The sequence below is a fragment of the Nicotiana tabacum genome, chromosome 8, assembly GCF_000715075.1.
Source record: "Nicotiana tabacum cultivar K326 chromosome 8, ASM71507v2, whole genome shotgun sequence".
Taxonomy (NCBI): Eukaryota; Viridiplantae; Streptophyta; class Magnoliopsida; order Solanales; family Solanaceae; genus Nicotiana; species Nicotiana tabacum.
The window spans coordinates 28,064,595-28,081,035 of NC_134087.1; the positions used below are offsets into that span (position 1 = coordinate 28,064,595).

Below are 16,441 nucleotides of genomic sequence, written 5' to 3' on the forward strand. Positions count from 1 at the left end.
TGACTTCAACAATTTCTTAAATTTAACACCTCCATTCTCTAGGCGGGCTCCTGACCTCAACAACAACTGAACATTGATAATCTTAAGAAAACTAAAAAATGACTCCCTTTTTTTCAAATTCAAACTTCTTCTTCTTTTTTTTCAAATTATCCTAGGAGAAAATTCATCGAACTAGATTTTGATCCTAGGAGAAAATTCATCGGACTAAGATTGTATCGGGAGGGAAATCCATCAGACTAGGACTTTTATCCTAGGAAGAAAATGTAAAGATCAAAGGTTTGAGAAACTTACCTTTGTAATTTCTTCTTTGCTTTTCTTTTTCCCTTGCGCTGCTTTGTTTCTGTTTCAACTCTCAAGCAAAGAAAATTTTATCAGTTTTTAAAATGGTAGTCGATTTGTGGCCTTGCTGGGGATGGCTTTCTCCTTTAAAAGCTCGTGTTCTCTTTCCCCAAGACTACTGGGGATAACACTGCTGGGAAATTATTTACTTACCTGTTGGGGATAATATTATTGGGGAATCTCCTTTCTTCCCCTTTTTTCCAAAACTACTTCCTTCAAAACTTTTCTTTCTCAACATTGCTGGGGATAACGCTGTCGAGGATAACACTGCTGGGCGATTTTGATTCCTTCCAAACTAGTGCTTCACTCTTCTAAAGGCTGTTGGGAATGACACTGGCCTTTTGCTTTTTCTGAGCACAAGTTTCATCCTTTTGTTCTGTCCGCTGGGGAACAACTTCCTTCATTAAAAATTGTTATGCTGGGGGTAACACTGGTTCAAAGACCACTTTCCTTTAGATTGGTGCTATCTTAATTCTTCCCCAAATGGGTATCTGACTTCTAGAAAATTTTCTAAATGAAAGGAAAATTTTTTGCCCCAGTTTGATAATCTCCCTTGTGGCATGCATTTCCATCATCAATGCCATTTCCTTTACCTGTTTCAAATCAAACAAAATTTTTTAGTTTAAAACGTGGTGGTTGGGTGTGATACTCCTACTGGGGATGACTTTTCCCTTTCTCCTTCCCTGCTCTGCGTTCCTATTACACTATCAAAACTTGCTTAGGATGATATTATTTGCTGGGGATGATATTCCTGCTGGTCTTAGAACGACTTGCCCTGTTTTGCATCATTTGGCTATCCTGAAACTTGGGTGATAACTTCCGACCTTATTGTCGATTCCTTATTCACCAACCTCTTAAAGGTTTTTCCCTCTGACCAGGTATCTTTTCCATGATAGCTGATTCCCCTTGAGGGTTTTGCAATGTTTTGCTGATAAACCACATTCTTTGTTCATTCGTGTCATTGAAAACAACCTTTTCTGCTGGGGATATCCCTCTTCTTTTGTGGCATAGCTCGGAAACTGGCATTTCCATGACCTTTTAGTCTCATATGAATTTCTCAAATTATGCCCATTGCTCTCCGCGTTGTTCTTTCTTGATTTGTCCACGGGCCTTGGCCTTGAGGTATATAACCTTTGATTTTGGCGGGGATATCCTTCTTGACACTCGTCCATCCTTTTGTCAATCTCCTTTTGCGGGGGATATCTTTCTTGACACTGGCCTCGTGCTTGTTCCTTCCTGACTTAGACCATTTGGATGTTCTAATCGGATCTGGTCTTGCATAATTGGAAAGCTGATGGCAGATTTTGAAGTCATTTCTCACTTGTTCTGACCAAACAAACTCTACTGTGGAATTGTTCTATGAAAGGAGAAAGATAAACAAAAAAGGGAACCGAATAAAAGACAAAGGAAAAAGATGACTCTTTAACAAGAGAAACTATAAATAAAAACCTATCAAACACAGTTACCGACTCTAATGGTCATGACATGCACATGTGGCCTATCTTCTACCATCAATCGTCTTTCAAGATCTTCATTTGGCGATTCCCCATCTGATTCTTAATCTTATTCGACTTGTAGTGCCCGAAGGGTTTTCACTGTCAAGCCTCTCTCATTTTGGTTTTTTCTCTCAACTTTCATCGCCTTATGGTATCCGTGAAGATTTTCACCGATAAGACTCTCTCATTTGTATCACTTTCCAGCTGGGGATTTGGAGTGTTGCCGATATGACTCTCTCTGATGGGGATTCTTTTCGGCTATCAATTCATTTCCAGTCCATGATCCTTTTCTCTGTTGGGAATCGGGGTGCTATCCCCGACTTCTGTTTGTATGACTTGGCATCTTTCGATGACTGGTCAGAAAGTTTTTCTTTGGACCGTAACGTGGGGTTTTGGATAGTGCTAGAAAGAAAGGGTATTAGCGGCTCAAAACGAATCAATTTGAGTTCAAAATTTACAACCTTCGGAACCAGCTTTCTTTACATCAAGCACAACTTCTGCCCCAGTTTCTTGCTTGGGGATTTTTATTTTTTACACTATGTTACACTATGCACACTATGCACACTATGACCGAGCCGTGAATCAGGTCAAACGTAGTTCCCAATTCCTTGTTGTGACTTTCTTTTGTTTTTGTTGTCATTTTTTCCTTTTCTTTATCTCTTTTTTTTTGTTGTTTTTGTTTTTTCTTTTCTTTTCTTATCTTTTTATGTTTGTGTTTCTACTCTTTACTACTGATTCCGAACGAGGGGTATGAAAGAAAACCAATAAGGCTCAAAGGGTTAACGTAGGATAAAGTGTTTAGATAGCAGAGTAAAATGCCTTCGTCATTCCAAACTTCAAAACATGCCAAGTGCAAACAGCACAATTAAACAAACCGCCGAAAACATTGGTAACATCTTTTGATTGCACCAGATAACCATATCCATACATAACATCATTGGGCAACACTCTCAGTTACTTGCCCCAATTTCTCATGGTTTGGGCTTCAAATGATCTCTAATCGTTCTTATCTCCTTTAAATATCCCGATCATCTTACACGGATTTTATGATTATCTTTTAAGATTAGGCCCAAACTGTGCGCGCATGTCATGTCACTAGAATCGGCGCTGAACGAGGACAAAACAAAAGGATAAAAAGATCTAAACAAAGAAGATGACTGGAAATAATAAAAAGCCGGATTTTGCATTAGACTACCAGTGAAATGGTTTGAATAACAAAACAAACAAAAACAAACCAGAATAAAATCCCGAAACAACCTGGACAAAACTAAACAAACCGCTATGACAAAATGGAAAGATAAGAAAGTTTGACACAAGAAAATATCCGTATTACAACCCTAAGAATAATCCGGAAAACAGAAATGACAACAAAATAAGCCACCAAAAGCTTCTCTCTTGCTAACCAAGGAACGGAGCGTCCTCCCACTTATCAAACCTGACATCTTAGCCACTGAGCTTCGCATCAATATTGCCAAGACCATTACCAACTTCAATATCATCAACCTCAGTCAACAAGTTCCCAATAGGATTCGAGTGCTCCCTGTCATCAGGCAGCTTCCCCACAAAGTGTTCATCATGATGTGCAGGTAAAGGATTCTGCGCAATATTCTGGGTGTCACTATCTTGGATCACAATCAGATTTTCCTGGATCATCCTTTCTATTTCTCTTTTCAAATTACGACAGCTCTCAATGTTGTGCCCTCTGACATTGGAGTGGTATGCGTATCGTGCGGCAGGATCAAAGCTTCTTACACGTGGATCTGGAGTATATGCGGGGAGCGGCTCAATCAGGCCAGCATGCCTTAGCCTTTCAAACAGACTTGCATAAGATACTCCGATAGGGGTGAGAGCCTTTCCTCGCTTCAGCAACCTCTCGTTCCTAAATGTCTGATTTGGCTTAAAACCTGATCCAGGAGGCTTCCGGTATGCTTGAGGGGGTGGATAGGCCTTTTGTGGAGCCGGGTACCTGGAAAGTGAAGTATGGTTCTTAGGGTCTCGGAGAGAGAATTGGTGTTGGGGAGGTGTGGAGCATTGAGAAAGCATAGCTGGAGGGCGAGTGATGGAGTTACTCGGGTGGCTGGGAAAGCTGTCATAGGCGGTTATATATGGAGAGTGTGGGGGAGCGTCTGGAATTGTGCTCGGTATTTGGGTAAGGACAGATTCCAGGAAGCTAGGTGGCGGCGGGGGTGGTGCTTTCCGAGCAATCCACTCCCGATACATGTCTGCCACATGTTGTCTCAGCATTTTCACTTCTTCTACAAACCTGTTGTTCCGTTCGACAAGTTGTTGTCGGTCATTGGTACCGACCCACTCGGTTCTGAAGTTCTGTGTCATTGTCCTTTGACTTTGCTTTGTAGGGAGGAGTTACCACAACCAACCACTTTTCTATATATGAACACAGCAAAGTGAAGCCATCACGTTAGTGTTAGGGCATTTGACAGATAATCATATATCAGAGATGCAATGCACCTAAGCAGTTAAACTGTTCTATCATGCATTCACTTCAGTTACGTGCGTTGTTCCGGCTTCTTGTAATTGTGCCCCTTTGAAAATCTCCCGCACTTTCCTTTATATCTCATTCTCTTTTTATTTTTTGTTTTTTTTCTATTATTCCTTTTTTTTCTTCAATGGTGGTCGAATCTTATGGAGATTGCCTACGTATCATGACTCCGCATGAATCAAACATTGCGTAGTTCAGACCAATAAAAGGTAAATACTAATAAAACATTTTTTTTTGGAATTTTCAATTTTCATATTAAAACAAACTTGATTACAAAAGTTTAAAAACTGACCATACTAACAGACTTTGACAAAAGACAACAAACGGTCTCGAAAATCAAATAGCCCGCATACTCTAATCAAAGAATTACAAACTCAAAAACAAAAAGCCAGATTCCTTCCCCTATATGCCAATTTTAATCAAATGGTTGTTTTCCGACGTGGCCCCTTCTCAATTTCACATGAATTTTAAGGCCGGGAAGGATTATTTTACGACCTTTCACAAACTTGTTCGTTCTTTTACGAAAATAGCCCTTCGACAACTGAAAGATACTCTAAGGCTATCTTGGCAAGAACGGTTTAAGACATCACCGAAGCCGGGCCGACTTATTTTAACTAAAAACCAAACGGTATTCACTTGACCACTGACTATTTTCTTGTTTTTCAAAGAATAAAAGACCTGGTTTTGCAAACATGACCTTTTAGCACTTCGGAGACGAAGATTTTAAGGTTGTGCGGGATAACTGGTCACAACCAAAAGGAATGACCAAAGATGGTCGCTTAGGCAAAGTCAGCCTCCCGGCGTCCCTTTCGAGAACATTCGGCTATTTTTGACAAAACGGCGTGACCCAACTTATTTATGACTCTTTTCTTGTTTTGTTTTTTCAAATCAGAATAAAAGACCCGGTATTGCAAACACGGCTTTTCTGCGCCTCAGGGACGAAAATTTTAAGGATGTGAGGGTCAGAAATCAAAACATAACCAAAGGTGGCTGTTTATGCAAAATCAGCCTTCCGGCGTCCCGTTTGGGAACATTTGGCTAATTGTTTGGCTATTTTTTGTAAAGGAGAGGTTGAACATCACCCTACTTATTTATGACAAAAATTAAAATTTTGACATGTTTTTTTTTGGCTATTTTAGCAAAAGGGGAGGTTGGACCCGATTAGGGCTGCCTACGTATCTCACATCCGGTGAGAATCAAACTAGCGTAGTTCGCCCATCATGAATAAAGGAAATAAACTAACTTTTTTTTTTCTTTTCCGAATAAAATACTTACAAAGAAGAGAGAAAATATTTTTGGATTTCGATTTGTTTTTTTTTTCTTTGAAAAGAAACTACGACTAAAGAAATATTTTTTTTAATTTTAACTTCTTTTACATTTTTTTTTTTGAAATTTCAAAAAATCTTCTAAAGAAAAAGGAAATATTTTGGACTATTAGTCTGAATTTATGAAAGAAATACTACAAAAGAAAGGAAAAATATTTTTGAATCTTGAATTTTCTTTTGAAATTTGTATTTTTAAACAAACATTTTTGGATTTTGAGAGCGATTAAAAGGAAATATTTTTGTATTGTATATATTTTTTTTAAAAAGAATTGAGGTCTAAAAGAAAGACTTTCTAAAGAAGCAAGTAATGGAAAATATTTTTGGATTTTTTGAATATGGTGGGCCGGAACCGAAGAGGTTTGCCTACGTATCTCACATCCGGTGAGAATCAGACCCGCATAGTTCGGGCAATTAACTGAACTATTTTAAAACAAGACTCTTTTTTTTCATTCATTTTTGGTAACAAATAACAAAACCACTTTCAAAGCACGACTCTTTTCCTTTTCATTTTTGGCATTTTCATAAACAAATAAAAAAATTATTTTAAAAATAAGACTCTTTTTCATTTTCATTTTTCATGGCAAGACAATCTATTTTCCTTTTCTATTTTTTGAAAACAAGACAGAACAACGACTCTTTTTTTTCTTATTTTTCCTTTGCTTTTAGTAAAACAAACTAATAAAACTTTTTTTTTTTCTCATTTTCTCAAAGTTTCGGCAGAGTTTTGACAGTATTTGGGCATTGGGTTTTTCAAAAATAAACAATTAATTCCCTAACCGCTATTTTTTTTTCATTTGTTTTCCTCAATTTCACAATATTCCTGGTATTCAAAACCCGGTCAGCATGCGGGCGCGAGACAAATAAATGCACGGGAAACAAATAGGATGCATCAGGATGGTCTTTTCATCTCAGGTTGCTAGTCCTAGTTGGACCCAACCCCTGTGTTGAGTCCCCTAAGTCAAATGCAACGTGATGCAAATAAGTGTTCCTACTAGGGATCCGGCATGAAGTCACGTTATTCTATGTTCAAAACCTGGGTCGGTGTTATAGAAAGTGTACCCGAGCGAACAACTCGAGTTGAGGAAGGAGCTCCTTTCCGGGAACCAAAAGGCCAGCCGGCTTAGAAACTTTCCGAGCCTCTTTTATTTAGGGTATGACACTAACAGAATAGGGAGTCTCAACCAGTAAGCACATCCCCAGAGGTAAGAAGAGAAGGTTTCGGCACAGTTTATATGTACAGTTCCAATAATATCAAAGCAGTAAAAGCATCATTTTGCACATTTTATGCTCAAACATGTAAAAATCAGATAAAGCCAAATATAACAATTTAACTAAGCTCGAATTCTGAACCCTGAACCAGAGATTCTGGGTTTTATCCCCAGCAGAGTCGCCAGAGCTGTCACACCTCCTTTTTCGCCTGCGCCGCCTGCAAAGGGGCGCGGAACGGAGTTTTTTCCAATTAAAGGACAATCGAAACGGGATTTATTTATTTATTTATTTTAGAGTCGCCACTTGGGAGATTTATGGTGTCCCAAGTCACCGGTTGAATCCCGAATCGAGGAAAAGAATGACTCTGTTTAACAGTCTGCACACCAGAAATTCGGATAAGGAATTCTGTTAACCCGGGAGAACGTGTTAGGCATTCCCGAGTTCCGTGGTTCTAGCACGGTCGCTCAACTGTTATATTCGGCTTGATTATCTGATATAATACATGTTGAACATATGTGCGAATTTTGACTTTTAACCGCTTTTATCATTATTATTATTATTATCGAGAATTGCAACATCATGAAAATATTCTCGAACTACGTCACATCAATATACCCGTGGTTATCGACATATTTCGACTCTGTTGAGATTTGGATTTGGGTCACATAAATGTGCACCTGAGTTTAAGAAAATAAATTGTTAAAGGCGCGCCTAAAGCGACTAGCGTATCATTATTTTTTGGGTAAGGTCGTGAAATTTGCTAAACGACCGATCCCGAAGTCTATACAATTATTAACCTTTTATTGAGGGCCCCGCAACTTATACGTTTTATTGGGTGAGACTCATCTCATTTATTTTAACAGGATAATCCTAAAGTGCCTATATTTTTTCTATTATATTTGTCTCTACAAAATGAAAGAGAAAAGGTCCTAATTTATTTACATGCTTATGAGTTGTTATAGTTGGGTTCCGAATATGATTCGTAAAATCTGAAAATGATGCAAGCAGGGCAGTCTGTTGCCAATGTGGGCCCAGACCCAATGTGTATGGTACAAACTGGACCCCGGCCATCTCATTCACATGTTACTACCTAATTACATTATACTAGGCATGCTCACAGTTTGTCAAATTAAAAAAAAAAACTTGGCAATCTAATTTTAATCCTAAACCGTTTTACATGCTGAAATTAACCAATAGTATTTAGCTAAACAATATTCCTACAAGTTCCGAAATGATCTATTTGTTTAATGAACTAACTGTTGAATGTTTAAAAATAGTCTAAATCAGCTAACATGCTTTTTGAGACATGATAATCACCCAACAATAACGAATTAACTAGACAGAGTTACTACACCATTTATTTATTTTTAGGCAATACATAGATAGTTCGTCCGCTAAGCTACCGTCAGATGTTCCATTATATGTATTAAACAGCTACATGATTCTGATTAGAGTAAGCTAAATAATGTATATATACAAATAAAATTCAGAATATAATTAAGATAAATTTAGAACTTCAACTCTTCATTTCATATTCATGCTTCATGTTTCAGTTTACAGTAACCAGCGTGTCAGTTGTGTACCTGATATTGGAAGCAAAAGAAAAGGAAGATCAGCAGAAATGCAGTAGCATACAACAACAGCAACGCCCAGCAACAAACTTTAAAAATTGAGCAGAAATCCAGCAACAACCAGTGAAGTAGTAGCAAATAACCAACCAAACTCAAGGAACAAACCAAATGAAAATCCAGAAACACCAACAACAATCAACGGGCAGAAGCAAAGGGAATCTTTTCAGATTGAAAGACTAGTTAATGTTTAACCCTTAATTTCTGAATCCGTATATCAGAATATTTAGATTGTATATCAAGTGTATACTACTCTCTCTTTAAATTTCCAGAATGTTTTTATTTTTATTTTTTGGAAGTCTTAATATTTTCGGAATTCCCTCCCTTTTCAATATCCAGCCCCTTTATTTTGTGTCCAGCCCCCTCTATTTATAACCAAACTCTCCTTATTTAAATTAAATCCCACTATCTTCCACCCATCCCCCTTTTAATCCCACTACCATATGTCTTGTTCCCCATTACTGATTAAACAAATACATTATCCCCTCCACTATATCTTGTCCCTCATGCCTACCTTAAACAATTATATTATTCTCCCACTACATTATGTCTTGTCCCCCACCATGTACTATTTAAATATTATTTAATCTTAATGGACAGAGCACTCAAAATAAAAAATTGTTCAGATTTTCAATTCCAAAAATACCCCTCCGAAATTACTGAAATTACCATTTTACCCCTGAAAATACTGCAATTGACCATTCTAACCCCGTTAGCTATAACCAATTCACCTAATCAATTCTAACCAAAATATAGCAGCTATAACCAATTCCTAATTAAATTTTATGAACAAACTTAAACTAAATGATGAACAACAAGGAAACAACTGGAATTATTTTGACTGAACAATATTTTTTAACAACAAACCTATTTTCAGATTCAACAACAATAAAAAACAAGTATATTCAAATCATTGAGCTCAAATTCAAATTAAACTTAAACAAAACAAATAAACAGATTCAAATCACTAAACTCAAATAATCAAATGATCTTCAAATTAAATCCAACAACATTACAACAAAGATGCATGATTCAAACTAAATCAAAAAATTAAAAAACAAAACATAAACTCACATTAAATCATTGGATTAAAAACGAACTTCAAACAAAAAAAATGAACACGAATTAAATCTAAATTAAACAACAAAGAACGGATTCAAGCGATTAAACTAACACTCTATATTAAAACTAAATCATTTTAACTTAATAAAAACAAACTGAAGAAATAATTAATTGAACTTCAACTTAAATCTAACAATATTATAATTAAACTAACAATTTCTATCTAAAAAATAAACAAGAAAAATGAAACAAACTGAAGAAAATAAAAAAAACGATAAACATGAATTGGTTAAACCAACTAACCGGATCGGAACGACGATGAACTCAAACCAAGACTGTCAATGACCTAACGGATCTCGACTTCAACGACAACCCACCTTCTCTTTTAACCTCGACGAACTTAGAACGACAAACGACGAACAACAACGGACTCAAACGAAAACCAAATGAAACCTTGATAGAACTTCGACGGACTTTAACCGGACTGCCTCGCTTTTCCTCCGTGTATGTGCGTGTGGTCATGGAAGCATCAGGGTGAGTTCTTGGGTGTTCTTTGTTGGAGGTCGACGAGGCTTAGGCCATGGTGAAGAAGACAAAGACGAAGCAACAGTAACAGCAGCAGCGCTGCTTGTCGCGATGGAGTTGGTGGTTTGGTTTCCATGGCGGACGGGGAGGCTGGGCAGCTGGTGGTCAGCTGGACGTGAGGGAGAAGCCAGTTGAAGATGAAGCAGCAGAAGCAGCAGCCTTCCGGAGTTCGACGTAAGGGCTGCCATGGATGGCGACTGTGTGTGTGCATGTCGAGCAGCTGGTCGTGAAGCAGAAGACGCAGCAACGCAGCAGCCATGGTCATGGTGAAGCTGGAAGGAGAAGAAGAAGCAGCGACATCAGCTGCCATGGAGGTGAGGACGATGAAGGTTGTTCGTCGTTGCCGTTTGAGCTTGGGACGAAGAAGATGAAGACGGGGCAGCCGTGGGAGCTCGACGAGCTAGTCAATGGCGGATAGGGGCAGAGGCTGTTGGATGAAGAAGAAGGAGCAGCCAGGGTGGTCGACGAGCAGCTTTGCTGCTGCGTCAATGGCGAATGGGGAGGTTCGTTGGCGTTGGAAGGGGTGTGAGATGAGGAAGATGAAGATGTGAAGAGAAAGGGGGTCTTTTGCACTGCAGCAGCTGAAAAAACCAAACTTAGGCTTTAGGGTTGTGTATATTTGTGTTATAATTGGAGCGGGTCGGGTCGTGGAGTGGGTATGGGTATAACATTGGGCTTGGGTCAAGGGTTTTGGGTTGGGTAGAGGTGTTTTGGGCCTAGGTTCAAAATTGGAGAAGAGACCCAATTTCGATTTTCTTTATATTTTTTGCTCTATTTTCTTTTACTTTCTAATTAATAAAACTAAAATTCTGAATTAAGTTATAAACTAAATTAACTTATAAAAAATACTAATTAATTCCTAGCAACAATTATCATACATAATTAAACACCAATTAAAACAAAATTGCACAATTTGACATTGAATGCTAAAAATGTAAACGATGCATATTTTTGCAATTTTCATTTCTTGTAAAACAAACTTAATTACTTCTAATTGTAAACTTAAATCCTAAATGCAAATGTGATGTATTTTTGTATTTTTTATTAATTTAACAAATAAATATGCATGGACAAATACACATAATTATTTAAAATGCCACGAAAATTCTCAAAATTGCACACAAAGGAGAATTGTTTTATTTTGAATTTTTTGGGAGTAATTCTCTCATAGGGCAAAAATCTCGTGCTTACACTACATGACAATATCAGTTGTGTTGATTCTAATTTTTCACACGTGGACAAAGAGTTAGGTGATTTATAAGTTTACCTTTAAAAATAAAGTTTACATTAGATTACAGAAAGTATACTATAAAATTAATATTTAATAAATTTTTTAATATTTAAAACTTTTAAATTAATAAAATTTAAACTATTAAACCTTTTCTTATTTGAACTATATAAAAACTCCTAATTACTCGAAATATTTTTACTTTTATTTCTTTTTTAAACTAACTAATTTTTTACCACGTTCTTTTCTTCTATAATTTTTTAAATAAAAATTAGTGTTTCCAATTTTGTTAAAAATTCTTAATGGTCGTGTTGATTAGAAGATGGTGATAATAAATAAATTTAACAAGATTGTTGCAAGGAGATTAAAATTAATTATCTATTCTTTTGTATATTTGGTTGATGATACTAAGGATATATACTAACTATAAGACCATGAGTCGATTAAGACTTTAGTATTTTAATTTTAAATAAATTAACATTTAAATTTAAAGTTTTAGTATGAATTTTCACTCTATATTTTAAAGATTTTTTGATCTTATATAATTGAAAATTTATTTTATTCTAGAAAAAAATTAATTACTTCACCATATATTAAAAGTAGTAAGAAAAAAAAATATATCAGAAAATACTGAATTAAAACACTTTATTTCCAAGGCAATACCTTAATTTACTATAATGCATATTTCCTTCAACTAGATGAATGAAAAAGTTTGTTACATAATTTGACTTTAAGAAAAATAGAAATTAGGTATGAAATTCGTCTCATAGCTAATGGGAATTTTCTTTTGATAATCTGTCACTAATCCATAGCTAAAGTTTACTTAGAAATTAATATTTACTGTTTAGGTAAATAATTTATTTGTCGTAATTTTTTTAGTTGCTCTGTCTAGAATACATATTACCTAGACAATTATTTTTATTTTAAGTTAAAGCAAAGAAGGATAAATGATAGATCACTAAGTTATCAAAATTATCTTGATTGTTTTCATGCTTAGCTAGGTCATCTTCTATTTTGTTGACTAAATAAGATCAATATTCATCATTTTCAAGAACTTATATTTTTAAAATTTATATTATAACTCATACATATTATTTAATAATATTTATATAATTTTAAAATATATATACTTATTGATATAGGATACACACGCATTGCACGTATCCTAAAACTAGATTTCAATATGATCAAGCATTATTATTAAGAAAATTCCCTTAAGAATAATAGTTATTCTCTTTAATGTTAAGAATGAATAATTAAGTCCTAATTTACCAGAAAAGTCTTTGATTTTACTAATGTGTAGAAAATCCAAGTCATTCTTTTTAAAATTCATCATATAAATTGGTTATAGGTAATTGTTAAAAATACAAACATTATACAATAACATGAAGCATTAGAGACAAAATATATTCTCAATGAGTTGTCATTACTTATTTTTCTTTCTTTCGATATTCATTTAAACAAATGACAACTCTCTATATTTTTCTACGTACAAAGTTACTTATTGTAAACTATTATCTTAATGCAGGCATTTTAAAACTTACTATTTGATAATTTAATTTACTTGTTCTTCTTGTACATATATTTTATTGATTGATGCAAAGCATTGACGTGAAATACACGTGCAATGTACGTACACTAAAGCTAGTTTCTAACAAGTCTAAATAATATTCACTCTAAATTTCTCACAAAATCAAATTCGAAATTTAAACCCATATATTTAAGCTTGTTAAAAATCTAATTTCATCATCCAAATGAATTTGATTTGTTGAACTAATATTTGAGTCACAGTTACTGATTCGAAAATTAACTTAAAAGCTTGAGGAATCTTTTTTAAAAATTAAATAGTAATTTTGAGAACCTATTGGAGTTGAATGTTGAATCTTAACCTATTATTTTTGGGCTAGTTGGTTGTAAATTGAAATATGAGCAATAAAATTGAAAAGTAGGAAACCTAGTTGTTCTAATGTGAAATTTTCCCATAGAAATTCTACAACAGAAGTTAAACTCAAAATGGAAACACAAAGAGGAGGGGAAAGAAAACCTGAAAATGCCCAAAATCTTGACTGGCTTTAATTATTTGCTGAACTATTGCAGATTGGCTTCCAGCTTTACTGAAGTCTATAATTGGGCTGTAACCTCTTAAAGGAACAATAGAATTTCAATCTCTATCAGTCAATTTTTGCCATATATTTATGTGTGTCTACAGTCTATTTGATCTCTGTTTTCTAGCATTAAACTAACCCTTCTTAATCATGCATTTTCTTCTTTTGCTTTCTTATAAAGCCATATTAGCTTAAACATAAGCGTTTTTGCTGAGTAGAATGAAATGGAAAAACATCAATGAAAACTTAAACAAGTCACACCAGTGAAAGTTTTTAAGATTTCTTCAACCATACAGTAAATTTAAAAAAGTATCCTCACACAATAAGAGAGAACTTCAAGCTTACCGAGCCAAATTAGCAACTACTTTATACATAAAACAGTAGTCTGAACTCACAGCTTAAAATGAGGAAGAGCTGAAGTACATTCTCGTACGTTCTTCTGGTAATAGGCCATATATTCAAGATTCGAGACTGACTTGTATAACGGAGGATCTTTCTCTGATAACAGCTCTTTGATTGGTCCATATTGCTTTAACAAACATTCAGAACTGGGGAAGAAGAAACATACTGCTGATACCCTTGATCCAACAGGTCTAGCGAGCACTCTATGCTCCACGCTCTTGAACTTGTCGTTAGTTATAAGCTGCAACGTACATTTTGAAATCAAATCTCTACGTAAAAAGCAACGAAATATTTGCAAACTGAAAAAAAGTTGCAGACTTGACAGAACTCTTAACGAATTACCTGCATAAGATCTCCAATGTTTACGACTAGAGCACCAGGAATAGGTGGCACGTCAACCCAATGATTTTGATAAAGAACCTGAAGACCACCACTAGAATCCTGAACTACCATAGTTAAAAATGTCGAATCTGAGTGGTTGATTGTGCCTAAGGCCAGTTCTGGCTCGGGGCAAGGTGGATAGTAAAGACAAGTCAAGTATTCACTTTTTACACAATTTATCTGTGCAAGATAGTCACTGCTTAGACCTAAGGCTTCTGAAAGTAACTCAGAGATGGTTTCTCTGACCTTGATCATGTATTCCATGTAGTCTGTTATTTCCTTTCTGCATAAGCATTTAGATTATACATCGATGTGATGGCCTAAATAGAAATATCGTGTTTTACAAATAAACAAGATAACTAGAAAGTCTATTTGTGATAAAAGAAAATCGAAGCATATGATACTTAATAGCACAGAAAGAAAGAGCCTGACATTCATTCCATCATGAATATTCATAAATTAACCTACTAAAAGAGGCGCGTGCCTTGTTGCGGAGATTAGATGAAACTTCCAATCATTCACCTCGATTGTGATACATTCACTTCTAGTTATATGATCAACGAGCTGATTTACAGCAAAGAGACAAGAGGGGTTGCTCAGATGGTCAATACCCCCCACCTATAACCCTAGGGTCGTGAGTTCGAGTCACCAAAAGAGCAATATCTCCAACAAAGGGGATCAAAGGAGAATCAAAAGGGGAGGAGGATTAAAAAAAAAAAAGGGGGCCAAAGATAGCTCGGGTGTGTAAGACAGTATCATTTGGCCGTTTAGGCGTCCAGTACAGTCAAAACTCTGGACCAAAGACACTTCAACTGAAAACCACTTAGGAATTAGGATATACCATGTCTCATATTCCAAGCAAGTGGGTTCGGTTATATATGAATCCTCACCAACCATGTTGCTCCATTTAAACTCATCTCATATCAATATAACACAAAATTAAAATAAAAAGTACTAGAAGTTATCTATATTCTCTAATGGCATATAAATCGCTGACAGCTAATAAAAGACTCCTGGAAAACATAGGACCTAACGAGCATGTACTAATCGCAAACTTATTAGGATATGTCATATAAATGATCTATATCTTTTCAATTCTATTCAGGTCAATTTCATTCCAATATTGGTAAATTTGATTTTTTTATAAAATGTACCTGCAGATGAGAGGAATAGCTTCTGGATCCAAAGTGTCATCAATGAAAGTACAAGCTAAGGCATCTCTCCAACTGGCCACATGAGTTTCTTGAAAAGATCCATTAATAGTAAAGACCCTAACTTTATGCCTATTATCAGAAGAATACAGATCCATTCTAGCTTCCTTAGGCTGTTCATGAAAATTTCTAGTGGTTTCAAGAATTGCATCCAGTATACTAACTGGAACCCCATGATTTACAATTTGAAAAAATCCCCAATCTTGAGCTGCGTTTTTTATTTCCTCAACAATTCCCCTTCTCCCACCACTGCCACTTTCAATTCCTTGCAAGTCTATGACAGGGATTTTCAGCTGAATGTGGCCATTCTTGCAAAGTGATGGATTTTTGGTCAAATTATCTGATGATGGGTAAATGAAAAATCTTGGTATTTTTGTGATACCAGAATCTACTAGCCCTTTTACACCACCTTTTGTGGCTTCAAATTCCTTTACTTCTTTATCCCAATCATAATCATAATCACTAGGGATTGCCATGATAAAAGCTGATATATTAGCAGTATCTGTGTTAAGGCTCAAGATTCTGACTGCAGGAAAATGCAAGATTGAAGTTGACTCAAGAGAGCTTCTTCACTTTGATTTATTACTGTACTAACTTCAGATTGATTCCAATAGACAGTTGTGTTTTGTTAAAAAAAATACATGTCCCATGTGGAAGGTTGACTTTGTGTCACGACCTAATTTTCTAACATTAATTGAACAACAACAATATTTAAATAACATTTAACAATTTAAATAGAAGTCTCTTTAAAATTTACAACTCCAAAATCGATGATATAAGTCATAAGCTTTACAAAGTGTTTGCTAGAAACTTCTAAATAAAGCTATTCAAAAATAAGGATAACAGTGCAATACAAAACTAGAAGGTGACTCCGAAGCCTGCGAACGCAGCAGCAGGTTTACCTTGAGTCTCCACAACAACGATCCATACGGCTACTAATGATCAATTACCTGGATCTGCACAAAAATGT

At 35.5% G+C, this 16,441-nt stretch overlaps 1 protein-coding gene and 1 pseudogene across 1 annotated transcript; both read right to left on the reverse strand.

Annotated features, from left to right (window-relative positions):
• LOC142163011 (hyoscyamine 6-dioxygenase-like) overlaps window positions 1-13,851 on the reverse strand; it is a 34,241-nt pseudogene extending 20,390 nt beyond the window's left edge.
• LOC107798957 (1-aminocyclopropane-1-carboxylate oxidase homolog 1) lies at window positions 13,742-16,096 on the reverse strand. Its single transcript, XM_016621989.2, has 3 exons — window positions 15,415-16,096; window positions 14,222-14,543; window positions 13,742-14,120 (listed from the first exon to the last, which is right to left on the reverse strand). The coding sequence occupies exons 1-3, from the start codon at window positions 15,945-15,947 to the stop codon at window positions 13,869-13,871; spliced, it is 1,107 nt and encodes a 368-aa protein (XP_016477475.1). The 5' UTR covers window positions 15,948-16,096; the 3' UTR covers window positions 13,742-13,868.
• Between the last annotated feature and the right edge of the window lie 345 nt (window positions 16,097-16,441).

Coding starts and splice junctions, on each gene's coding strand:
- LOC107798957 (XM_016621989.2), bottom strand. CDS start 15,947: ATGGCAATCCCTAGTGATTATGATTATGATTGGGATAAAGAAGTAAAG. Junction 14,544..15,414: donor GCTATTCCTCTCATCTGCAG/GTACATTTTATA, acceptor ATGCTTATGCAG/AAAGGAAATAACAGACTACA. Junction 14,121..14,221: donor ACATTGGAGATCTTATGCAG/GTAATTCGTTAA, acceptor TGTACGTTGCAG/CTTATAACTAACGACAAGTT.